Source organism: Medicago truncatula, chromosome 5, assembly GCF_003473485.1.
Source record: "Medicago truncatula cultivar Jemalong A17 chromosome 5, MtrunA17r5.0-ANR, whole genome shotgun sequence".
Classification (NCBI taxonomy): Eukaryota; Viridiplantae; Streptophyta; class Magnoliopsida; order Fabales; family Fabaceae; genus Medicago; species Medicago truncatula.
This window is the reverse complement of record NC_053046.1, coordinates 868,078-894,129: the sequence shown is the minus strand read 5'-3', so window position 1 is coordinate 894,129 and position 26,052 is coordinate 868,078. Positions and strand designations below refer to the sequence as shown.

Genomic DNA, 26,052 nt, shown 5'->3' with positions numbered 1-26,052 from the left:
TATTGCTACTTGTGATTTACTGTCGTGTGTTGAGCTGTGTTTAGTCCAAAAGAAATTGAAAGAAGAGAATGGAAAAGGAATCCATTGTACTCATCTGTTATTTTCATTTCATTCTCCCTTTTACCTCATTTGAAAGCCTTTGTCTATTTTGTGAGCCTTCATGACAAATATATTTGCAGAGAATCATTGCTAACCCAATTCAAAGAGGTTTTTTGCTTCTTGAAAGGAATGAACAGAGCATGAATGCTGCTGATGCATGTCAGCAGAATGATGCATCTTGTATACTTAGGTACTCATCTTATATACGCATGAGAAATGGATAAATTAAAATAAACAGAAAGGGCATCATCAAGAAATTCTATCCCGGTTGAGTTGAATGAATAATGTTGTACATCGACTAGTTCAGAGGTTAGACCGAGTGTATCCTTTTCATTATTATAACAGCAAGACCAGGTCATACTATTATTTAGTCTTGTGATTCTTCTCTTTGCAGAACTTAAAATGGTAAATGTAGCAAGCAAGTGTTCGATGGCCGGCCATTGTTAAGTTAACAAACATTCAGGGTTGGACCGTGTGAAGAGGGATCCTTGTAAATAATGATTTATTTAAACTTCAAGATCAGGTCTTTGTAATTAACTGTTCCAAAGCTTTATTAGCAGAGGGAATATTTTGCTGCTATGTGTATGTGTTGAAGATCATGCTGCTTATGGTAGCTGAATTGGTTATGTGCATTGCATAGCACATGATGCTTCCTTTCTCACTCATTCTACGTCCTGCGACTACACACGTAATTTCTTGGTTGTCGATATGAAATTACGAACGGCACCAATGGTGTTTATGCTTGCCACCATTTTGGTCCTTAAAAGTTTAAGATGTTGCCACACTAGTCCCCGACTCAAACGAAAACACTGTTTAATCCTCCTTTCTGCCCTCTGTTAGTCATAAACAACTATTGTTAAAAGGAGACGTTAACTCATTGAAAAAAGCTAACGTGGCTAGTTTGAAGGACAAATGAAATGCTAATGTGTCTTTTGGGACTAAAACTAAAGGAAAAACATAAATTGGTTCCTTTAAAATTCCCCAAATATGAAAAATATAAAACACTAACTTCTTGTTTCTTAGTAGATAAATCAGTTTATGTTAATTTGGGTCTTTGTAACACGCTTAGATGTTGATTTTATGTGTATAAGCTACAACCGATGTAAATACGGTCCTCATGTCATGTATGTGATTGTGTTGCCAATATTTCTGGTTAAGTTTTATATTTTTATCAGTTTATGTTTTATGTTTAATTGTTTTTAAGTTGTTAATTTAGTTCTCGAATGCATATTTTGTTGATCAATTTAGTCTGTGAAATTACTAAAAAAAAGAGACACTAATGATGCAATTGCAGTTTCAATACATTTTAATACTAATGTGACACCGACTTACATTTTTAGAGGCCAAAATGATTGTTTGCCATTTTCCCTCTTCTTTTAACTGCTATATGTTATGTTGGTAGAGCTGGTGGAGAACATTGACAGCATGTTAGCAATTAGCATACACACAGGTTTGATGCCCTTCATTAGTTCTTTCTCCCTGACTTCGGCCATCTCTTATTCCAATAATACAAAACGGAATGAATCATTATTGAAAGAAAAAAATAAACCATGGAAATATTTTAAATGGAAGTTACCCTCATAATTGTACCCAAGAGAACAATGTAACTCATACCCAAAACGTATAAAGTAAAGAAGATAACAATTACAGGGCATGTAATTTATTCGTATTTACAATTTATAACATCCAAAATTTGGGGACCAAGTTTGGCTTGACTGGAGAAGAATAATTGAGGACCAAATTTCTGATTTTATGATCAAGCTCCCAAAGACAGACCAGCTTGCAATATATGATCAAGAGTACTCGTACGAATCCTTATTATTTGGCTTGATGATTCTTCTGAATATGAAAATCCGTATGGCAAATGTACCCCATTTCTTCAGCAGAATCAACTTCCCATTTATATATTGGGATCTCGTGTCCCGCTTGTAGCACCTGAAAAGTAAGAGATAAGATGAAAACATATGTAGCAGAGTTAGTGTTAGAGGTGGGTGATTAAGAGATGGTTCAGATGGAAACCAGACAGACCCTCACCATAATCTATCTCAGCCTCACACTCGACCTCACAAACAAAATAGGAATAATATTGCCAAATAATGGCACACAAATATTGTAGAATTATTAAAAAAGTCTAAGGAAAACATAAATCGAAGTGCCGAATGGAGAATATGTGGGGGAAATAATGCTGGATACTCAAAAAAAGGTGGTAAAAGTGCCAGTTAAGAAAGAAAATATGGGCGGGATGAATGAAACTGTGTAGTCAATCACTGATTGTGGAAAATATTTTTTTACTCATATTCTGTTATGCCACAGTGGCACTATTTGACAACATTGGTGGACATCGCAGTTTGCTCAAATTCCGCTATGTTGTAGTGCTATAGCACCACTATAGCCGCTATTTGACAACACTGGATTGAAAATGTTGAAAACAGGTAATCTTTACTGCTTTTCTAGATAGGAAAATTAAGCTAGAACAGGGGAAAAAGATGAAGAGTAGGGGTGTTGAAGAATACAAGGCTCAGATTAGATGTTTTATCAGAAAAGAGAGCAAAGAGGAGGAGCAAAGTGCATGGCTGCGATTACATACGTCTGTGAAAGGATCCACTGACACAGTTGCCTCGCCAGTACATAGGCTCTTCTCTTCACTCACAATATCTGAATCAGTTGTACAAAATATCATCACTGCCTCATCATATCCCGAAGAAGAAGAAGAAAGAATGAAGATCATGAAGGGTTTGTGTTTGGTTATGGTGAAGAGAGAAAGAGAGAGAACAAGGACATGGATGTTGTTGCTGTTGCTATGGGTAGAGAAAACAGAACTAGAAATGATCATTGGCAATGAGAGCAACTCAGAGACAGAAATAGTCAGCTCTGAGAGCGGCAAAGCCTCACAATAAGTAGTTGCAAATGACTCAGAAAGAGAGAGAACACTGGCTGCGTCAACAAGATATAGAAGCACCTCGCCAGAACCATCCATCCATCATCACTGTCTCATTCAATTCAATACCCGACACACCAGACGAAACAGTTCAACAAACCGAACCATTTCCCAATCTGTGTCAGTTCTCAACCATTAAAACTTGCAACACCTTGTATTAAAGATTGACCATGTTTTCAGTTGATATGAATCTATCTCTTTTCCATGGGTATGAAGATGTTAATCAATTTGCTGTACCTTCAGGCTCTTCCCATTTTGATGATTGAAAAAGACCTAAATAGGTAAACAAGCAGCTCCAAAGTTCACTCTGAAGTGGATCTTTTGAAAGACTCCAATCAAAAGCACTGGAAAAGAAAACAGGTATGCCAAAAGTTAGGTCAATAAGGAACATATTTATCCATGATGATATGCGGCAGTATTCTGAATAGTATACCTTTTTGCAGAATACACACATAAAAGCAATAAAAGATAAACTATGGACAACTTATAGATTCTTTGTATTCGGAACCATGTTTACTACAAATCTGCTGGAAATACAAAAACTATAGTCGATTCTTTTTAAAAAAAAGAAAGCAAAGGAAAGAGTAACAGGTGTAGAAATCATACATAACGTGTAGGCGAGTAAGTGTGGGGGTGTTGAATAAAAATAGGACGCTCAAAAGGGGGAATGGCGCCGTTAATGGGGGAAAAAGCAAAGGAAATAATAACAGGTGTAGAAAACATGCATAGGGTCAAGATGACTGAAACCGCGATGGATCATGGAAAATTGTGGTTTGCTCAAGTTCTGCTATGATACAGTGGCGCTATTTGACAACAATTATAGGCATATCACAGACATAGAGGTTTGTTCAAATTACTTATGTTGTAGTTCTATAGCGCTACAAGCTATAACTGCTATTAGATGACACTTGACAGAAAACGTTGAAATGCAGTGCTTTTTATTACTGCTTTCCAAGAAAAGAAAATAAAGCTAGGAAGAGAGGGTGAGAGATGAAGAGGGAGGGTGTTGAAGAAGAATACAAGGCTCAGATTGAGGTATTTTGTCAGAGATGAGAATGAAGAGGAGGAGCATGAGCATGGCTGCGAATACGTGCGTCTATGGAAGGACCAACAAACACAGAGTCACCCCGCCAGTACATGGCTGTTTTCTTCACCCACAATGTCTGAATCAGTTACATGAAGTATCATCACTGCCTTGTTATATTCAAAAGATGAAGAAGAAAGATTGAAGATCATGAAGGGTTAGGGTTTGAGTTTGATGAGGATGAAGAGAGAGAGAGAGAGAGAGAGAGAGAGAGAGAGAGAGAGAGAGAGAGAAGGTATGATTGTGTTGTTGTTGTGAGTAGAGAGAGAGAGGAGAAGCAGTGTTGTCAATTGTGGATGGTGGCAAATAGCAGATTGTTCAGATTCTGCTACGTAACAGTGCTTGAGTGCTATAACACCACTATAGCCGCTATTTGACAACATTTTGACTAAATAGTGTATCACGGAACAATAGTGGTTTGTACAAACTCAGACAGCAGGAATGATCATTGGCAATGAAAGCAACTCAAAGACAGACAGAATCATCTCTGAGAGCAGCAAAGCCTCAAAAACTAATGCGTAGTTGCAAAGGAAGAGACTCAGAATCAGAAAGAGAAAGATGGCTGGCTGCGTCAACATGATAGAAACGCCTTGCCAGAACCATCCATACATCATCACTGCCTCATTCAATACCCAAAAAACGAAACCATTCCCAATCGGTGTCCGTTCTCAACCATTAAAACTAAAACTAAACAAGGCTGCAACACTTTGTATTAAAGAATGACAAAAATTTCAGTTTGTTGAATCTATCTTTTATTCATGGGTATGAAGATGTTAATCAATTTGTCATTTTGTTGTACCTTTAGGCTCTTCACATTTTGAAGATTGAAACAGACCTAAATAGGTGCTCAGCTCCAACGTTCACTCTGAAGTGGATCTTTTGAAACCTAAAATCAAAAGCAATGAAAAACAAAACATATACACCCAAAAGTTAGGTAAAGAACAACATATTTATCCATGATGGTATGCATTAATATTCTGAATCAAACACCTTTTGAAGAATACACAAATAACAGCAATCAAAAATGAACTAAGGACAATTAGCAGATTCTTTGTTGCCGGAAACTACTAATAAGCAGCAATGACAGACCAACTATCATGTACAAAGTAAATCTAACAGAGTTAATTGGCTTCACGGTAATGAGCTGTAAAACCAGACCGAATCCAAGTTGTGATACTTGCATCTCCACTAACTTTGTTGGCAATATTGCTCACAATTTACAAGTGTCAACATATTTGACCGGATACTAATTTTCCATAAAACAAAAGTAATAAGTAATTACTTTTACCCACTTCAAACTGTTTGATATTTTCTAAATGTGGTAGTTTAATTAATGGTATTTCTAGTAGGAAGAGTAAAGTATCATAGCTAAAAGAGCAAAAATGTGACCATATTATGAATTTCGAACTAATGTGTAATGCAAGACTCTACAGCACATGAAATTGAATATGAATATCCACACGACAATGAACTTGGTGTTGTCAATGAGATAAATGAAAAAGAAATGTACCTCATAGCTTCAACAAAATCAATATCAAATTTCTTATGTTTCTACAGATATTGATATCTTGAGTGTTGTTTGTGCCATCACCAGAAAAGAAAGTAATAAGGTGAAAAACAAGAGTGAGTGAGAGAGAGAGAGTAGGGGGTGTTGAAGAAGAATAAGAGGCTCAGATAGAGGTGTACTGTCAGAAAAGAGAGCAAAAAGGTGGAGAAGGAGCATGGCTGCAACTGCAAGTTGGAGTCACCTCGCCATGACACGGCTGTTTTCTTCTTCACTCACAATGTCTGATCTGATGCAGTTGCATGAAACATCATCACTGCCTCGTTATATCCAAAAGAAGAAGAGAGAGAAAAAGAAGGTCGAATCGAGTTCAACGACGGCGATGGCGACAAGGATGATGATGGTGCAGAGAGAGAGAGAGAGAGAGAGCTTTTGTTGTTGTTATTGTTGGTGGTGGTAGAGTGGAGTTTAGTAGGAATGATCATCAGCAATGAGTGAGAAACTCATGAAAGCCTCACCCAAGAACTTGCAATGGCAACAAAAAATGAGGCTCAGAAAGAGAGTGGTGGCTGCGTCAGAAACGCCTTGCCACGACCATTCATCCATCCATCATCACAGCCTCATTCGTTTTAATTCAATTTAATAATACCCAACAAAATTAGAATAAGAAGCAAGTATTCAGCTACATGCATTGCAAATCTTCAATACATACTGTTGGAAATCCCGCCTTTATTGCGGTCCGCCCCTGTGGCCTAAATTGCGGCCTTTGGTTTGCCTTCATTGCAGCTTCCAACACCTTCATTGTGTTGGCTTTGAGGGGGTGGATTTAGTCCCACATCGGATAGATAGGACTCTTGAGAAGAGTTTATAGAGAGGAGGCATTCCTCACCTTACAAGCAGGTTTTGTAAGGATGAGTTAGGCCCCAAATTTCAACACTTACCATCAGAATATACATAATAAGTAATAGGAAAAGTAGAAAAGTGTTGAATGACTCGACTTTTAACACTCCCATTTAATGATAAGTCAGTTAAATATAACAGATGTTAGACCATCCACAATGCAGCACTCTATTTGGGTGCTTAAACGGGCCCCGACCGTACACGCCATTCGTTTTATAATTAATACTTAATAAGCACCCAATATCTCCAACCCCGCACCTCAAAATAGTTATTAATTGGGTCCCTGCAATAACTCTATATCATTAAATTTTAACAATAATTTATATACTTTTAAAATATTGAAGTAATTTAATTATAAATTATAAACAAAGTTAAAACTTGAGAAAACAATATAAAATAAACGATGGTAAATTATTCGTTGTTTTGTTTAAATACAATCACTGTATGTTTGTTTTGTTTTTTTCCTATTCAAATGGGTAAATTATTTTTTGTTTTAGAAAAAGTTTTTGTTGAAAATTTAATGTTGATCAATTAAATATTACTCTTGCAACTAATATATAATTTACTTTTTAATATTAAAATAATACAACAATTGAATAAAGAAAAAAATAGAATTAATTCCCATGAGTAATAGGAGAGAGAGGGTGCCTTATAAAGCACCCATCTTTATAGGCACCGTATTAATTGGTGTCACAATGGGGGTGCCTATTTAACATGGATAGAATGAGCTAAAGCCTTGGGAAGCATCTGTTATTATTAGAAGTAAAACCAGATTTAATCTAAGCTTTCACAATTGAATCTCCACTAACTTGGTTGGCTAAATTGCTCACAATATACAAGTATCAACATATTTGACCGGAAACTAGTGGCTGCATTGATAACTTGGTTGACACTTTCTCACAATTTATTGAAGGACGCTTTCTGTTTGTAAGGACAAGCTTGTCTTTCTTTAATTATTGTCCGGATTTTAAAATCCGAACGCGTTTTATGCAAAATTTAGAATCCGGACGGCAAAAAAATGATCCTTAGGAAAATATGTATTTTGCACAACCGGATTTTAGATTAACTGAAACGATGACAACATAAAAAATTTAACAAAATACCCTTTAATATATATAATACATATTTAGGCTCATTCAAATACATACCCAACACACGAGAAGAAACAGTTCAACATACCGAACCATTTCTCAATCTGTGTCAGTTTGTAACCATGAAAATTATAGCAAAACAAGGTTGCAACATCTTATATTAAAGATTGACAACGTTCAGTTGATTATGAATCTATTTCTTTGCCATGGGTATGAAGATGTTAATAAAATTATTGTACCTTTAGGCTCTTCCTATTTTGAAGACGACAATCAAAAGCACCGGAAAAGGAAACATATATAGCCACAAGTTAGGTCAAGGAGCAACATATTTTGCACATCCAGATTTTAGAATAACAGAAACGTTGACAAAATATGTAGCCACAATATGTATTTTGCACATCCAGATTTTAGAATAACAGAAACGTTGACAAAATATGTAGCCACGATATGTATTTTGCACATCCAGATTTTAGAATAACAGAAACGTTGACAAAATATCCTTTTATATATAAAACATATTTCGGCTCATGATAGAAACTCCTTGGCAGAACCATCCATCCAACATCCGCATTCAAATACATACCCAACATACCACAAGAAACAGTTCAACAAACCGAACCATTCCCAATCTGTGTCGGTTCGCAACCATGAAAATTATAGCAAAACAAGGTTGCAACATCTTATATTAAAGATTGACAATGTTTTCAGTTGGTTATGAATCTACCTTTTTGCCATCGGTATGAAGATTTTAATCAATTTATATCTTTAGCCTCTTCCCATTTTGAAATTTAAAAAGAGCTAAATAGGTCATCTAGCAGCTCCAAAGTTGACTCTGAAAGACTACAAACGAAAGCACTGGAAAAGAAAACATATATAGCCAAAAGTTAGGTCAAGACAGAGCAACATATTTATCCATGATGGTGGTATTAATATTCTGAATAGAACACTTTTTGCAGAATACACACATAAAAGAAAGAAAAGTTGAACTAAGGACAATATGTAGATTGTTTGTTGCCGAAACCACATTTCTTCTTTGCAGAATCATATTCATTGCAGAATACACACATAGAAAATTGGATCACATTTTGAACTTAAGACTAATGTCTAATGCAAGGCTACTTTGGCAAAAGTTAGAGGGTCTGCGTCACATGAAATTGAGAGCATGTTTGTTACAGCTTTTTTCATAAAAAAATCACATTTTTAAACAAAATAATACTTTTAGCAGTTTTTCTCCATCTGAAAAAACATTAAAACCTGCTTCAAATTAGAAGCTGCTTTTAGTAATTTTTCAGAAAATCATTTTCTGGTAACTAAATTTTTTTTTTATTTTTAAAAAAGTGATTTTTCATTCTAGTATACAAACAGAAAACAACTTCTGCTTTTTTAAAATATCTCCAAAAATTACTCTCTAAATAACTAATTTTTAGTAGTTTCTCAGAAAATCGTTTTCTGATAACTAACTTCAGCAAAAAAAAACTGATTTTTCATTCTAAATAACTAATGAAGTTGGTGTTGTGAATGAGATGAGATGAATGTAAAAGAAATGTACCTCATTTCTTCAACAAAATCAATATCAAATTTGTTAAGCATGTATAGATATTGACATCTTGTGTTTTGCTTGTACCACCACCTGAAAAGTAGGAGCTGAGGTGAAAAAGACAGACTGAACCCTAATCTATCTCAGCCTCTCACTCCAGAGAGACTAAGAGTGTGGGGGTGTAGAAGAAGAATAGGAGGCTCAGATAGAAGTGTATTGTTTGTTAGAGAAGAGAGTGAAGAAGCAGAGCAGGAGCATGGCTGCAACAGACAGAGTCGCCTCGCCATAACACAGCTGTGTTGTTCTTCACACTCAGAATGCCTGATCTGAAACATGGATCATCACAGCCTCGTAATATCAAAAAGAAGAAGAGAGAAAAAAAGGTCGCGTTGAGTTCGAACAACGACGAGGATGTTGAAGAAGAAGTAGAAAGAGAAAGCGAGCGCACTTTTGCTGTTGTTGTTGTTGTTGGTGGTGGTGGTGGTGGTGTGTGTGTGTGTGTAGAGTAGAGAGAGAGAAATAGAAACGATGGATCATTGGCAATGAGAGTGAGAAACTAACTCATTCATCAAAGCCTCACCTACTCAAAATCACAAACTTGCAATGCAATGGCAACAAAAAAGGAGACTCAGAAAGAAAGAGACAGAAGGATAGTGGTGGCTGCGTCAAATACACCTCGCCACACAACCATCCTTCCATCAATCATCACTGCCTCTTTCAAATTAGAAAGAAAAAATAAAAGAAGAAGCAGTGTTGAATCAACTACATGCAATGCAAATCTTCTTCAATACTTACCTTATCGTCATTCAGTTCAAACATTATTCACAATTAACTCTTAGTTAATGGATACAGATAAGGTAATGGTATTCGTAGTAACAGATATCCATATCCATTAGTAAATTAATGAAATTATCAAAATATCATTATTAGGAGTGAAACCAGATTGAATCGTTGTAACCAAAAAAGATTGAATCCAAGTTATGAAACTTGCATATCCACTAACTTGGTTGGCTAATTTGTTCACAGTTTACAAGTGTCAACATATTTGACCAGATACTTGTTTTCTATAGAAGTGAGTAATCAATTTTACCCAATATCAAACTGTTCAATATTTCTTAAATGCAGTAGGTTAATGAGTGGCATTTCTAGTAGGAAGAGTAAAGTATTGAGAGCAAAAACATGATCACACTTTGAATTTAAAACTATTGTGTAATGCAAGACTACTTTGACAAAAGATTAGAGTAGGGTACCAACTTAGTTGGGTGCTATTCTTTTTGGATGTCATTTTGCTTTTGATTTATCAAAAAAAAAAAAAAAAATACTACTTTGACAAAAGTTAGAAGGTCTACAGGACATGAACTGAATATTAATATCCGCATAATATGAACTTGGGGTTGTCAATGAGATGAATGAAAAAGAAATGTACCTGATTTCTTCGTCAAAATAAATATCAAATTTCTTGAGCTTCTACAGATATTGACATCTTGTGTTTTGTTTGTGCCACAACCTGAAAAGAAAGAAGCGGTAAAAAACGAGAGAGAGGGAGGGAGGGAGAGAGAGAGAGAGAGAGAGTTATACATAACTCATTTCATCCTTAAAGAGTCTTTTGTCTCTGGATTTAACATTGATTCATACTGAAACCAGACAGACATAAAACCTAATCTATATCAGCCTCTCATTCCTGACTCAGAAACAAAACAGAAAAAAGAATATCATCAAGAAATAACATAAAATTAAATTGATTAAAAAGCGCAAAGAGAAATGGCAGATGGAGAGTTGGGGAAATAGTTAATGCTAGAGATTCAAAAAACAAATTAAAGAAATTAAAAAAAAAAAAAAAATCCAAGTAAGGAAAGGAAATGGTAAGAGGTGTAGAAAAGAGGAATAGCATAGGGGTGAGTAAGAGTGTGGGGAGTTTCGAATAAGAATAAGAGGCTCAGATAGAGGTGTACTGTCAGAGAACAGAGTGAAGAGGAGGAGCACAAGCATGGCTGCCACTGCAAGTTGGAGTCACCTCGCCATGACACGGCTGTTTTCTTCTTCACTCACAATGTCTGATCTGATGCAGTTGCATGAAACATCGTCACTGCCTCGTTATATCCAAAAGAAGAAGTGAGAAAGAAAAAAAGAAGGTCGAATTGAGTTCGACGAGGATGATGATGATGATGAAGATTGCTGAAAGAGAAAGCAAGCGAGCTTTTGTTGTTTTAGTTGACGGTGGTGGAGGTGGTGGTGGTGGTGGTGGTAGGCAGGAGTGCAGTAGGAATGATCATCGGCGATGAGAGTGAGAAACTCTTCAAAGCCTCACTCAAAAACTTGCAATGGCAACAAAAAAGGAGGCTCAGAAAGAGAGCGGTGGCTGCATCAGAAACGCCTCGCCACAACCATCCATCATCATTGCCTCATTCGATTCAATTAAATAAAATCTAACAAATTAGAATAAGAAACAAGTATTCAACTACATGCAATGCAAATCTTCAATGCTTACTGTCAGGATATACATAATAATAAGTACTACGTAAAAGTAGAAAAGAGTTGAATGATTCAATAACTTTAACACTCCCATTCAATGAAAATTCAGTTAAATCTAACAGATGTTACTTGGCCTCTTAGAATTGAGGTAAAGCCTTGGGAAGAAACTGTTGTTATTAGCAGTAAAACCAAATGTAATCCTTATCCAAGTTGCGACACTTCCATCTCCGCTAACTTTGTTAGCTAAATTGCTCACAATATACAAGTGTCAACATATTTGACCAAAGAGGGGTGCTAGCAACACTCTCTAAAACTCACTCTCATTGGAGGAAATCAATGTGGATGTCACCACTTTATGTGGGATTCATTTCTAAATTGTAGGATCCACATTAATTTCATCCCATAAAAGAGTGGAGTGTTAGAGAGTGTTGCTAAATGCACAATGCAATATTATTTTGGCAAAAACATTGAAGGTTCACAAAAGTGAAATGATATTTGTACAACCATTAAAACTAAAACAAAACAAGGTTGCAACACCTTGTATCAAAGATTAACAAAGTTTTGAGTTGATTATGAATTTAACTTTTTGCCAAGGGTATGAAGATGTAATCAATGTGTTGTACCTTTGGGCTCATCCAATTTAAAAGATTGAAACAGGTCTAAATAGGTTAGCTCAGATTCAACAATCAAAAGCACTGGAAAAGAAAACATATATAGCGAAATAGATCAAAAGAATGAGCAACATATTTATTCATGATGGTAGTATTAATATTCTGAATAAAACATTTTTGCAGAATACACACATAGAAGCAATAAAAGATAAAGGATGAACTAAAAAAGACAATATGTAGATTCTTTGTTGCCGGAACCATATTTACTCTTGAATTTGAGACTAATGTCTAATGCAAGACTACTTTGGCAAATATAGAGGGTCTACAACACATGAAATGAGAGCATGTTTGTTAAAGCTTTTTTCATAAAAAAAAAAAAAAAAAAAAAAAAAAAAAAAAAAACAGAATCTGAAGAGTAGAAAAATCTAAAAACTTAGTTCAAATGAGAAGGTGTTTTTAGTAGAAAATCAATTTCTGATAACTAATATGAAAATGGGCAAGAGAAATGTACCTCATTTGTTGAAGAAAATGAATATCATGAAATTTGTTTGTAGCTGAGAAGTAAGAAATGAGGTGAAAAAGAGAGACTTGAAACCCTAATAATGTATTAAGGGGGTGTAGAAAGAAGAAAAGGAGGGAGGCTCAGAGAGAGAGAACAGAAGCATGGCTGCGGGAGTCGCCTCGCCATGAGACTACTCTGTTCTGTTTTGATCGATCATCACAGCCTCGTCCTCGAAGAGAAGAAGAAGAGAAAAAAAGAAAATGAAATGAAGAAGGTGAAAAAGAGAGAAACAAAGCGAGAGTGAAGTGAAGTAAGAAACTCACTCACAAAGTTGAAATGCAATGTGGTGACAAAGAAAAGGATGGGAGGCTCAGAAAGAAAGAAAAAATGGGTGTGTGTGGCTGCGTTAGAAAGAAGAAACGCCTCGCCATACAACACAACACAACACAACACAACAACCGTTCATCACTGCCTCCAGAAGAAGAAGAAGAAGAAGAAATGTTCAAACAAAACAACCATGCAAATGCAAATAATCTTTTCTACTTCAATACTTTACCTCAAACATTGATTATACACATTTCACGTTTCCTTTTTTATTCATTTCATTTCACATTCATCCGTACGGTACGGTACCCTAATTCTCTCTCTGTTTACAGCTGTCTGTCCTTTTCACTTAACAATTCCCCTTCCCCGCTTTTCTTGTCCTTTTCTAGATTACCACCATTTCTTTTCTCTTCTTTTTCCCACTTTCTTTCTTATTTTTGGATTTTCTCAAACAAACACTACTCTATGTGTGTTGCATACCAATCTCAATTAATCTCTACACTTCTTATTATTTTATCTCATTATATATAATCAATCATTAATTAAACATTAATAAAAGACAAACGAACAACATGCTCTGCCCGTTTAACCCTTTTGAAAGGCAAAATTAATCTTCATAAACACAATACATGACCATTAAACTCTACGTAGAAGGTCAAATGTCACATACAAACATAAACATAAAAGGGATCGGTCATGGATTCCTTTTAAGCTTGCTCTTTGTGTCTTTGCGTCCCGTGGATTCCTCAACCTTTGAAATTGGTCCATCAGGAGTTACAGTCAGAAAATAAATGTCAATCGGGTCAGTGGATTGCTCAACCTTTGAAATTAGCCAATAAAAGTTACAGTCGACAAAAAAAAACGTTGATCAGATCGTATCCTCCGATAGATTTTGTACAATTGAGAGTTATGATCTAAGAAATCCGAGCTACTTTAGAGTAAGCTAAGGGACCCATAGAACATTCACCTTATATTTTTCCATTGATTACCATAAAAAAGGGAGTTTTTTTTTCCTTAATAACCCTTTGGTTTTTAGGGAATTGAGTACTGAGAATCCACCGAGTTTGGTTAGAAGGTATGTAAATCTGCCCACGTGAGCATAACTCAGTTGGTATGGATAATGTATAAAATATGCAAGGTCCGGGGTTCAAACCCAGCCACCACAAAAAAGAAGAAGGTATGTAAATCTAGTTAAGGATTTGTTCTAGGACCCGTTTGTTTTAGATTTAAAAAAAAAATGGATTTTCCTTTGTATTTTTAAAAATGGATTTTTTTTTTTAAATTTACTCAAAAAATAGTAAAAGTTATTTCAAACTCATTTAATATAAGTTAAAAAAGAGATTTTGACATTCACTAACTTAAATATTCATTGTTCGGAATTTTACATAGTAAAAATCACATTTTTTCAAAATGACATCTTTCAAAAATAATTTTTATGAAAAACTATTTGAAATAGTTTTTTTTTAGAGATATTTTTCAAAATTTTAGTAAAAAAAAATTATAACCAAATGATAAAATACTTAGAATGACATTTTAAGATAAATTATTCCAAGAGATTTTTCATTTGAAACTTTCGTTGAAAATTTCTTTATTAAAAAAATTATAACAAAAACACATTACACTACCAGAGTTTGGTTAGAAGACATGTAAAATCTAGTTAGACCTCGAACTTAGATTCTTCCCCAACTATTCATTCTTAACTTTAAGAAAAACAGTACAATACTCACAAATGCCATATTTATTCCATCCGATTTTTCTACAAGTTTTTTTTTTTTTTTTTTTGGTCAAGGATTTTTCTACAAGTTTTATTACAGAATCAGAATACAGCAAATTTTATTTGAATCGATATCCATGAAAATTCTCAAGAAAAATCATAAGTGAAGCAATTTAAAGCCTTAAACAATGATTCAGGGCTCGAAAGTCATGGTTTCAGCTTCCCGTCTCACTGACTCAAATAGCACAGAGGACAGGTACCTCTCGCCAAAGCTTGGAAAAACGACCTGCACCATGTCAAAATGGAACATTAACTCAACATGAGCACCATAATCTTTTATAATGAAACATATGCCTTAAAGAATCATGCAAGTAAAGTGAATAAACAAAAAGATGAAATTATATTAGCCAGTTCTTAAGCTGCAGGACCATATTTCAGATTAATGTACCATATTTCAGATAAATGTCTAATCAGTTCCATTAGAGGGTTCTTAAGGTACATAACCATACCGCCTGCAGCATTTCTTTATTGAATTCGAACTTTCGGTGGTTAGATATAGATTCCACACATTTACAAAGTCAATAGCTTGGAGTTGTTGGATCAAGGCTATAATTTTATGTTTTTGTAGATCAATTTAAAAACAAACTCAAGTTGAGCTGCTTGATCTTAATCCAACAGCTCCAAACTGCTGACTATGTGGAATCAAAGGCAGTAGGAGATCCGAATTCATTGATGGTATGAAAAGTAACAACCAATCATATCTAAATGTAATAGTGGATATGTTTAGTAGTCTTGATCTTTCTTAAATAAAAAAATAAAGAAAAAGCATCAGTTTTTAACAATCCTTAATTTTTAATCTTCATATCAAAAAGGTTTTCATCCGTAATATCATGTTGTCGTCACTGTGGTCTAAAAGATCACTAGCTCTTTAGTTAAATTTTTTTATAGGCAAATGTTAGTAGCTAGAAATGTTAGTTTCCGGGGATCAAACCCGGGATCTCCTCCTTCAAACTCCTTGATCGTCCCTTTAGCTCACCGAGCTACATATGTGGGACTGGCTCTTTAGTTGAACCGTATGCTTAACGATTATGTTTCCAATTTTGTCGTTTTATGAAACTTTACATTTCTAAATACTTACAACAATAAGCTTCCCAGCATTTTCTGGCCTTTTGGCTATCTTAATCGCAGCGGCAGCTGCAGCTCCAGAAGATATTCCCACCTACAACAATATCAAAGTAAAGATGTTATGTTTGGTAAACTACAAAACTGGAAAAAAAGAAATCTAGGATCAGTTCATTATTGCCCCACCAATTAAAAAAGAAGTTCGACAAAGTAGATATTAAGGAATAGCATAGGTTTAGAACTTACAAATAGGCCTTCTTTAAGAGCAAGAAGCTTCGCAGTTTCTATTGCTTCATCACTTGATATCTGCCAAATTACACATTTATGGTTAAATGAAACATTAAATGTTGAAAACTTTTGCAAAATGATGAGATATTCAGTATCCTTCTAATACAACACATCAATTACAATTTTATTTTTGGACTTTGATCTTCTATTAGACTAATTGGAAAGTGATTTTAAGAGCAAGGAGCAAACTGAAACTTTGCTCCTACTCAGAACCTTCCTAAGGAAGAGGGTAAGCATGGTGCTTTACCTCAAGTTTATATCGCAATTTAATTGAAAGGGTTCTCAAACTGGAAATTGCCAATAAGTGGCAAAATACTACTTCAACTAAGTCAAGGTAAAATCGTATGAATATTATCAAATATAAAAGACAATAAACTGCCAAATCAAATGTGTATCTATGAATTAAGGGCATAAGAAGGTCAAAACAGCATCAACAATTAGATGCAAAAACTATGGACATGTGAATTTTCCCACCTTATCAAACTGTAGACAACATTTTCAAACAAATTAAAAAAATCAAGGTCATACATCACTATATTTTTTTAAGGATGGCTACACACATAATCTCTTGAATAATGCAATGATTAGCCACAAGTTGTTTAAGCTTACTTGAACGACTTCATCAATAAGATTAACTTCTAAGACACCAGGGACAAAGCCAGCACCAATCCCTTGAATCTTGTGAGGACCTGAACATTCACAGCAGCAAAGGATCAGTGATTAGTCAAAGGATCAGTTAGGTCAGCCAATCATGAAATGGTGTCGAGAAAAATTCACAAGGAAGATACAATGAATACTGTATTCTGAATAAACCAAGTGAGAATCTTCTTTCAATATTTGGACAGGCAGGATAAAACCCAACACAGTCCTTCCAGCTAATAGCTTTTTGCATGGTAAAATGATGAAGAAACTTATTGATCCATAACCCAATTTCAGAGAAACCAGAAAGTGGATTCAAATAACAAAAAGTTAAACCCAAGAAGTGCATATTTTTTCCGTAATTTTAAATAGTAACTCCTAAAGTTTTTTAGGTCTTCCTCTGCCCCTTTAATCAGATCCTCTTCCATTTGATCCTTAAATAACATGAACTTGTAATGCAAGAATTTTGTGGTTCATATGCAAATTTGAAAAACCACATTAATACATAAAAGTTTATAACTCACCAGGTTTTCCCCCTGAGAGCACTGGACTCTCTACTGGTTCCACACCAATCAGCTACATAAAGAGAAATGATGTTGAGAACATATAAAAGAGTTGCTTAAAAAAAAAAGAACATATAAAAGAGAATGACACATGTATAGTATAGATAAGTTAATTTTTTTATTAAATCTTGTCCCAAACATATACTTAGGGAGATAAAACTAACCTTTATATTGGAATTTTGCTCTTTAAGATATTTCCCAGCACCGGTTATGGTACCACCAGTACCTATCCCAGAAACAAATGCGTCAATTTTCCCATCCGTGCCTTTCCATATCTCTGGACCGGTGGTTTCATAATGTACCTACAACGGTAACAATATATATTGCTCAAAGTGTAAAGAATCCATTGTGCCAGCCATAGAACAGATGAGTTTATATACCTTGGGATTGGCAGGGTTTTCAAATTGTTGAAGTATGTAGGCATTGGGTGTCTTAGCCAACAGCTCTTCAGCTTTCTGAACAGCTCCTTTCATTCCCTTTGCAGGGTCTGTCAAAACCAATTCAGCTCCAAAAGCTAATAGAATGATTCTTCTTTCAAGACTCATTGAAGCAGGCATGGTAATTATGAGCTTGTATCCCTTGGCCGCTGCCATGAAGGCTAATCCAATGCCAGTATTACCACTTGTTGGTTCAATGAGGACACTCTTCAGTTAAATATGAAACACACATGCAAAACAAGCATTAATTGTCAGTTTGAGATAAACAAAATTACTGCCCAAAATTCCTTTATATTCCTTACCACTTCCAAACATTATAAATATCAGTTGCAAGACTAAATGATGTATCATTAAGATCTAAAATGACAGCTACAATACTAGCATAAATTTCATTCTCCAACTATTTCTTAGCAAAGATTGACATTTTACTTAAATATAGGTCCAAACTCCACACATATGATATAAACCTTCAACATAGAAATGAAGAAGCCATGATTTTCACACACACAATGAGTAAATAAAGATAACTATTTACGCCATAACAAAAGTGATCATAGTAATAAGCAGCACCACTTTGCTCCAAAACCACAATATTTCAAGGAATGCACTTTTACTAGATTCACTTTTCTTTGATTATCAAGGTACACCAACCTGTCCAGGTGTGATAAGCCCCTTCTCTTCTGCATCAGCAATCATACTGTAGCCAATCCTGCATGTCAAATATATAACATAAGTCCAACCAAACAAGCACATGATCACGAAAACCAATCTCAAACACAATTCTAGCAAAAGCATGTATAAAAAGCTAAAATCAATACTCATAACAACGAACAAATGAATTACCTGTCTTTTACACTAGAGCATGGCTCCATCAATTCCAGTTTGGCAGCAACTCGAGCAACACAACCATCTGCAAGTCTATTTAGATACACTAACGGGGTTTTGCCAATCAACTACACACACAAATATCAAACAACAATACGTTAAGGGCAAAGCGGAGCTAAAAATAGCGTTTGGAAAATGGGCATGAAGGAACACAAAACTCACTTCTGTAACATCTTTAGCAATTCCAGACCTTTCGACCGCCATGTTATCAGCTCACTAACTGCAAAAAACGGAGAAACAAGAAAATCTATAAGCATAACAATCAAAAGCTAAAATCTCCCAACACAACCAAAGGAATTCGAAACATTTCTCAACATATATAGAAAAACAAAAAAGCTACTCTTTTTTCTTGGCAAATGGAAATCAAAGGTTATCAAAACACAAAAAATTCAATCAAATTCAGCAAAAAAGAAATGGTTTATATCAATATTTTCTTAGCATCACCTTAATCAAAACGAAAAAACAAATAGATGATCAGAAAAAGGAGAAAATAGTAGATAACTTATTATATGAAATATGAGTGCCTAAAACAAATATGTAAGGATTAATTTAATGAAGAATTATGATAATAATACTGGGTGGGTGAGGGATGAATTATGATTAGTCGTGTCGTGGTAGATGATAACACACCGTTTAAGCAGTGTGTGTGAAATGAGGAACTTAAACAGCTAATGATATAATTGATGTAATATTAGTGGCAAATAAACTCGAAATTAATTGATTAATAGATAGTAATGTATTGGAAACTAAGAAGAAAAGAATGACCTTGTGTTGTGTTGAGAAATGATGATGAAACCGAGATAAGCAGACTTGGTGAGGACAAACAACTGCGTACAACAGACGGCTACCAACAATTATACCCCATATATATATATTATAGAAATCGAATGAGTTTTTTTTTTTTTTTTTAATTTGCAAATTGGTCTTTTTAAATCATAGTACAATATTTTATGCTATTGTTTATTTTTTTTCAACAATTTTTTTTATAAGCATGGAGATATCACATGCATCAAGAGGCAACAACGACGTCCAATTAGGTTGGCATCCCGCAAAACCTCCATCTCATGTCGTCAATCTCAAAATATTATTAAAATGAAGGGAAATAATTACAAGAAGGGGACCAAACCAAAACCCTCATAAGTCGACAAAGAAAGCAAATAAATAAAAATAGCAAGTAGACTAACAGACTAGGGGAATTTGTAGTTAGGAAGGTCACATCTATCACGGAAAAAAAATCCAACAACAATACAGATCGAAGAGACGTCAACCAGACTGAGTCCTGAAATGAATGTCTCATAGCAACCAATCTATCAGCGCAGCAGTTACATTCTCGGAAAATACATGACATTATTCGCGCCAAACCTTGTAACTGAGTAAGATCCGCCCAAAGTTGACGACGCTTTAAATAATAAGTACTAGCACAGACTCAAGCGTTCCAATAAAGAATATTCATTGAGAAGTTGGAGATGACTCATCCCTTGATCGGGTATGATACGGAGGGTTTCCAAAAATTTGTAACTTCAACTATTTTTTTTGTTTCAACGAACTTAGTTAAAAGTGTTTATGGATCATTCATCATTGAGGTGATAGGTCAAAAATGACTTATGACATAAAATATGTTTATTTCCTCACATTTTCTTTTTATTTTTGAATTCAAACTTAATTTTACAAATAAAAATTTCATCAACAATTTTATAAATAAAATAATCCTTCAATTTTGTTTCAAATTAAGATTGAATAATACCACTATGAACCGTAATTTTGAGAGCAGTGAAGTTATACTTATCAACTTGGATGAGAATATAGAGAAGGTTAGGCGTTCCTTGAAATTGTTATATGATGAGTATGTAGCCTTATGATGTTTGGAAGAGTCTTATTCGTCGCCTGCTGTTAATTTGGATTGTGATAATCCATATGCTCTAAAACAAATGTTAAAAATACCACTGGATTTAATGAAATGTTACAAATCATTCGAGAACAAGAAGCTATTTCTCCCTCAAAGTCAGAATTGCAAGATTATCTTGATGAAGGTGTTTATGTTCCTAACTCTAAATCCTTTAGTGCTTTGGACTGGTGGAGGAACAATAGCATGAAGTATAAGATCTTGTCTAAGATGGCTGCTGATATACTAGCTATTCCAATCTCAACTATTGCATCCGAGTCCACATTCAATATGCTGGAGGTAGAGTTATCGATGAATTTCGCTCTATATTAAATGAAGAATATGTTGAAGCTCTCATTTCTGGTGATGATTGGTTCCATCATAAATATGGTGTGAAGAACAAATCAAAGGTTATTCCTTGTCATGCTATTTTACTAATATTTATTCATATATTCATATGGTATTTACTAATGAGTGTCACTATTATCGTATCACTCATTTCTTTTTTTGTTTTCTCATATCAAGCACTTTATGAAATTATATAATTTTCTATTTTTTGGTGAATTATACTCAAATGGTTGTTAAAGATTGATGAGTACTAACGAAAGATTATTATTATTAGCTCCAAATTCATTGTGCTTTGTTGTTATTGGCTTTTAAACGGTCTTTTATGTTGTTAAAGCTTGTACACTAAAGTAGACTTTTAATTTTAAGCAGCCTTTAAGGCCTTTTATGTTGTTAAAATTTGCTTGTAGTAAAATAAGCTTTTAAGTATGCTTTAAGGCATGTTTAGTCTATTTAGTATGTAAAATAAACTATTTGATGACTTTAATGTAAAATAGGTCTGGAAGTAAGCTTTCAGGCTAGACCAGACTTTTTAATAGGCCAGGCCAGGCCAGATCAAGAAAAACGACCTATGATAGGCCATAGATCAGGCTTAGGCGTGTATAATTTTTTCATAGGCCAGACTCAGGGCTTTCAAAGTCTGGCCTGACATGACCTATTCCCACCCCTATCGAACGTATAACTTAAATGACTAATTTGTAAAAAAAATAAAAAATTTAAAGGATTAACTTGTTATAAACCTATAACTTAAATGACTGCTATTTGATCTACAAAATAAATACTCCCTCCGTTTTGGATTGACTGAGTCATTTGCTCATTTCACACATATTAAGAAAAATGTATAAATAAAGGAGAGAAAAAAATGGTTTTAAGTTATCTTGTTAAATATTGGTACATTCTCCATTATCATAAATGCAAAATGAAATATATTTAATTGAGAGTGATGAAAGTAGTATTAATTAGAGTTATAAAGGTAAAAAAGTAATTAATATTGTATTGAAATGTGAAATGACTCGGTTATTTTAGAACATTTTTTTTTTAAATGGCTCGATTACTATGCGATGGAGGGAATATCATGGTTTGATTTTATAACATTTCGAACCACGACTCCATACATATCACAATGGTCTTATCAACCAAATAAATTACATTTATTCATGAATATATATATATATATATATATATATATATATATATATATATATATATATTAAAGTGTGTTTTAGCAAAGATATAACTAAAAAGTTGTTAAATACACCTTAAGGTGAATGTTGCTAAAACACACCTTCTAGAAAATAAGTGGGTGTCTGTTAGCAACTCCTATATGCATTTTGCTAGAATACACCCACTTACTTTTTTAAAAGGTGTGTTTTAGTGAAATGCACCTTAAGGTGTAACTTGCTAAAACACTCCCACATACAAACTAGTGGGTGTGTTCTAGCAAATCCCGTATATATATATATATATATATATATATATATATATATATATATATATATATATATATATATATATATATAAACAAAATAAAATTTCTTAATTTTGTTTTTTTTTAAACTATCTAATATATTACATATTTGGGTTAATTAAGTTTTTAGTCCCTATAAATATTCACAGTTTTGTTTTTAATTCCTACAAAATAAAATCACAATTTTTAGTCCTTGTGACATTTTCCTTAAGCATTTTAGGGACCAAATTTTTTGATAGGGACTAAAATGCTGATGGAAAATTAATATAGGGACTAAAAATACTGATGGAAAACTTTATAGGATTAAAAAATGCGATTTTATTTTGTAGAAACTAAAAACAAAATTCTGAATATTTATAAGAACAATTTACTTAACCAACCCTACATATTTCGAAATATTTTTTCCAAGTCCTATATATTTCATTGTTTACTCCTTTCGAAAGATCACCTCTAAACTAAACTATCAGGTGTGTACAAAAGAGTAAATTGCCACAAGCCCTCCCACGGCACCAATCTAACCACGAGTCTTATCCTTTCAACCCCATCTCAGAAACACTTCACATTTGGTCTTGGAACACCAAACACAAAAACATGGCAACCCTTCAATTTACACCCTTAACTCTCTTCAGACAGAAGCACCCCACAACTAAGCTCCCCTATCCTTCTCAGCTCAACACAAGACCACGCCTTGGTTCAGGTTCACACCCATCATCACCATCACTCACTTTCACTGTAAGATCTTCTTATAAAGTAGTGATTGAACATGAGGGCAAGACTACACAGCTTGAAGTTGAACCTGATGAAACCATATTATCAAAGGCATTGGATTCTGGTTTGGATGTGCCTCATGACTGCAAGCTTGGAGTTTGCATGACTTGTCCTGCTCGTCTTATCAGCGGCACAGTTGATCAGAGTGATGGTATGCTCAGTGATGATGTTGTGGAGCGTGGTTATGCACTCTTGTGTGCCTCTTATCCTCGTTCTGATTGTCATATTAGGGTTATCCCAGAGGATGAGCTGCTTTCGATGCAGCTAGCCACAGCCAATGACTAAATCTAGTTTTCAGTTTTGAATGTAATTCTCACCTGTCAATGGAATTGAGTCTTTGCTTGTTTCTTATGATAATGATAATTCATACTGTTTCTCTGTTCTGCTAAGTTAATTTCATTTATGTAGATTTTTATTGATGTAAGATGAAATAAAACATTTGACTCAAATCAGAATAGATATCATAGCTTAATTTACTAGATGTGTGGATACTTGTTCAGTCATTAGTTATTTACATATGTTACAACTTAATTTAGTAAATGCTAAACCTTATTCAAATATTTCTAGCAATGACATAGTATTATAAACTACATTCTGAACTTCAATGGACAAACCAAACTCTGCTAAATTGTCTGCAACATAATTAGCAACTCTAGACACAAGAAAACTGAACAGTATTAATTGAACTTAGCTAGGGCTTTAATTCTAGACACCAAAACAAAACAAGAGTGAGTATGGGGGCAGCTCCCTTCCAGCAAGTTAACAGAAATTTTGCATTCGTTCTGCAAAATCAAGTTGGAGTAGCCTTAGTCTCTAGCAATCTTCAAGCTCCAAAAAATTGCCCACAAATCAGCTTGAATCACAGGACATAAATTCACCTTTGCTGCAAAAAGCCTAACAGAAAGTACAACTTGAGTCGCGCGAGCAATCCCACCACGGGCAGCATTGTTTCCTGTTCCGGTATATGCTGCAAAATGTACTTTAAAATCCCAAAACAGAGTGAAATGGTATCGAATGATATAACATACACTTTTTAAAAACTAACTAGCCTATTTTATTCCATTCGATTATATTCCATACCACCAAGGCACCAACTCAAACATACCCTAAATGACAAGTTCAGGTCCCCTTCAATGTGCTTAAAAATGCAATACTTCATTCCCACACATATAACATCATATAACCATGGCCAATATACAATGTCCATTGAGCAAGCATGACCCTAGCTAGGTAAAATGTGAGCTGAAAGACTTCTTCTTTTGTCGTTGTTTAATCTTCAACTTCACATTAATGCCACTATCAATGATGGAATTAAGAACAATCTGAAGCTTCCCCTCCACCCTTTCTCCTTTCCTTGGAGTATAAATAATATCATGAATATCATCAGCCAATGCTCTCTGAGCCAGAATTTTCCCCACAGCAGCACATGTGGTTTTATTCTTGGTAGAAGTCAGGTCAAACTTGAGATCCTTGGAAATGGAATGTGCCACAACAACCACCTTGCTAGTTACCCTATGAACAATGCAGGCACGAACTGAGGCTTTCGATATATAAATGTCCAAGCAAAATGGTTCATGATAAGGCCCGGTAAGCTGGTTAAAAGTGGGAACCCTCTGTTTCTTGTTCACAGGAGACGAATCATTGATTTCGTCCATCCGGGGTATAACACTTTTACTATTTCTTCCAAATTCATCAACTTTGGGAAGCTTCTGATCCTTGGAAGTCGCTTTTGGTGTTGTTTTATCTTTAGCTTTAGCCTTGTTGGTTACCTCAGTCTTGTCATTTTTTTTCTTGGAAGATTTCTTCTTATGAAATTCTATATTATACTCTTCAAACTCCATGGAACTGCGTTCAAGCTTATAGAACAGATTACCACGAACTCTCAGATTGTCTATCTCTTCAAAATCAAGTTCATCCTCAAGATCGGAGGAACAAGCATCAAGGGGTTCATCGATGACACACTGATCACAAGAACTACTAGCTCCTGCTGTAGCCAAATCCCCTCCTCGCCAAGCTTGTGCCACCACAGACGAGACCCCCCAAGCATCACGGTCCACAAGCTCGATGTCAAATCCACTTGAGGGGTGATTGGAGTTCGAGAAAAACGGTGAAAGATGAAGGCTACTACTAGGATAATAATCAGAAGGTTGCTCGGCTAGAGAGCTCACTGCAGCACCACCATCCTTGTCGGGAACAGTGGTAAGGGACTTGAAGCATAGATTAAATGCACTCAGCTTGAAGACGATACGTTGATTGTATACAGAAGTGCATTTTCTTGCAAACATGGACAACATCATGATCACAATTATGACAAAGAAGCAGTTATTATGAGTAAAAACATGTAGAAGATGACCAAGTTTCAAAGATAATTATATTTGCAGACCGAAATGTGAACAAAAGCTCACAGAAGCAAAACATCGAACAATTGGAGTGCACTCAGTCACTGGACGTAATTGGAGACCTGGCTGTTTGGTTGAATCGACAAAATTGAAACTGATAAACTTAATGCAACCTGAATTTTCTTTGGTATTGTAATGAATGGAAATTGAAATGGCTGGGGCTGGGTTTTTGTTTTGTAATTTTGTTCCTTTGATGTGTTACTTGTGTTGTGTATTGGTGTGGCGATATCCTGTCTCGTATGTGACCAGAATAAAACAAGCCCTATAGTATTCCAGAGTTCAGCGATGAAATTGAAGGAATTAAAGTTGGGTTGTCGCAATTTCTCATTTGATTAAGCTCTTAACCACTTGAGTTTAATCACTTAAGTACTACATTTAATTAGATTTAGGGTTTATTTGGCAAAACCAATACGCTAAGTTATAGCATATAAACTCCTTTAAAAAAATATGTTTGCTAAGTGTCATTTCATCAAAAATTTA

General features: G+C 34.7%; 3 protein-coding genes and 1 long non-coding RNA gene across 17 annotated transcripts; 1 reads left to right on the top strand and 3 right to left on the bottom strand.

Annotated features, from left to right (window-relative positions):
• Nucleotides 1-1,656: 1,656 nt before the first annotated feature.
• Nucleotides 1,657-13,519, bottom strand: LOC11440422 (uncharacterized). Of its 12 annotated transcripts, XR_005646342.1 has the most exons (9): nucleotides 12,748-13,288; nucleotides 10,732-10,834; nucleotides 10,580-10,660; nucleotides 9,166-9,246; nucleotides 8,341-8,471; nucleotides 7,856-7,868; nucleotides 4,921-5,007; nucleotides 3,275-3,381; nucleotides 1,657-2,034 (listed from the first exon to the last, which is right to left on the bottom strand). It is a non-coding gene; the product is annotated as an uncharacterized lncRNA (long non-coding RNA). The 12 variants fall into 12 exon arrangements; XR_005646340.1 differs by lacking the exons at nucleotides 9,166-9,246; nucleotides 12,748-13,288 and adding an exon at nucleotides 13,295-13,519; XR_003012116.2 differs by having other exon boundaries at nucleotides 10,580-10,834.
• A 1,213-nt stretch (nucleotides 13,520-14,732) lies between these two features.
• On the bottom strand, nucleotides 14,733-19,609 carry LOC11441090 (cysteine synthase). Of its 3 annotated transcripts, none has more exons than XM_024783664.2 (11): nucleotides 19,476-19,609; nucleotides 18,873-18,930; nucleotides 18,669-18,778; nucleotides 18,477-18,534; nucleotides 17,769-18,032; nucleotides 17,553-17,690; nucleotides 17,350-17,401; nucleotides 16,796-16,875; nucleotides 16,145-16,204; nucleotides 15,915-15,995; nucleotides 14,733-15,062 (listed from the first exon to the last, which is right to left on the bottom strand). In XM_024783664.2, the coding sequence occupies exons 2-11, from the start codon at nucleotides 18,912-18,914 to the stop codon at nucleotides 14,970-14,972; spliced, it is 978 nt and encodes a 325-aa protein (XP_024639432.1). In that variant the 5' UTR covers nucleotides 18,915-18,930; nucleotides 19,476-19,609; the 3' UTR covers nucleotides 14,733-14,969. The 3 variants fall into 3 exon arrangements, with proteins under 3 accessions (XP_024639432.1, XP_024639433.1, XP_003610723.1); XM_024783665.2 differs by lacking the exon at nucleotides 19,476-19,609 and adding an exon at nucleotides 19,155-19,429; XM_003610675.4 differs by lacking the exon at nucleotides 19,476-19,609 and adding an exon at nucleotides 19,341-19,398.
• A 3,247-nt stretch (nucleotides 19,610-22,856) lies between these two features.
• Nucleotides 22,857-23,625, top strand: LOC11441450 (ferredoxin C 1, chloroplastic). The gene has a single exon (XM_003610674.4). It carries the CDS (start codon nucleotides 22,997-22,999, stop codon nucleotides 23,456-23,458), a length of 462 nt encoding a protein of 153 aa, XP_003610722.1. The 5' UTR covers nucleotides 22,857-22,996; the 3' UTR covers nucleotides 23,459-23,625.
• Nucleotides 23,612-25,988, bottom strand: LOC11441089 (uncharacterized). The gene has a single exon (XM_024785160.2). It carries the CDS (start codon nucleotides 25,468-25,470, stop codon nucleotides 24,400-24,402), a length of 1,071 nt encoding a protein of 356 aa, XP_024640928.1. The 5' UTR covers nucleotides 25,471-25,988; the 3' UTR covers nucleotides 23,612-24,399.
• Nucleotides 25,989-26,052: the final 64 nt, after the last annotated feature.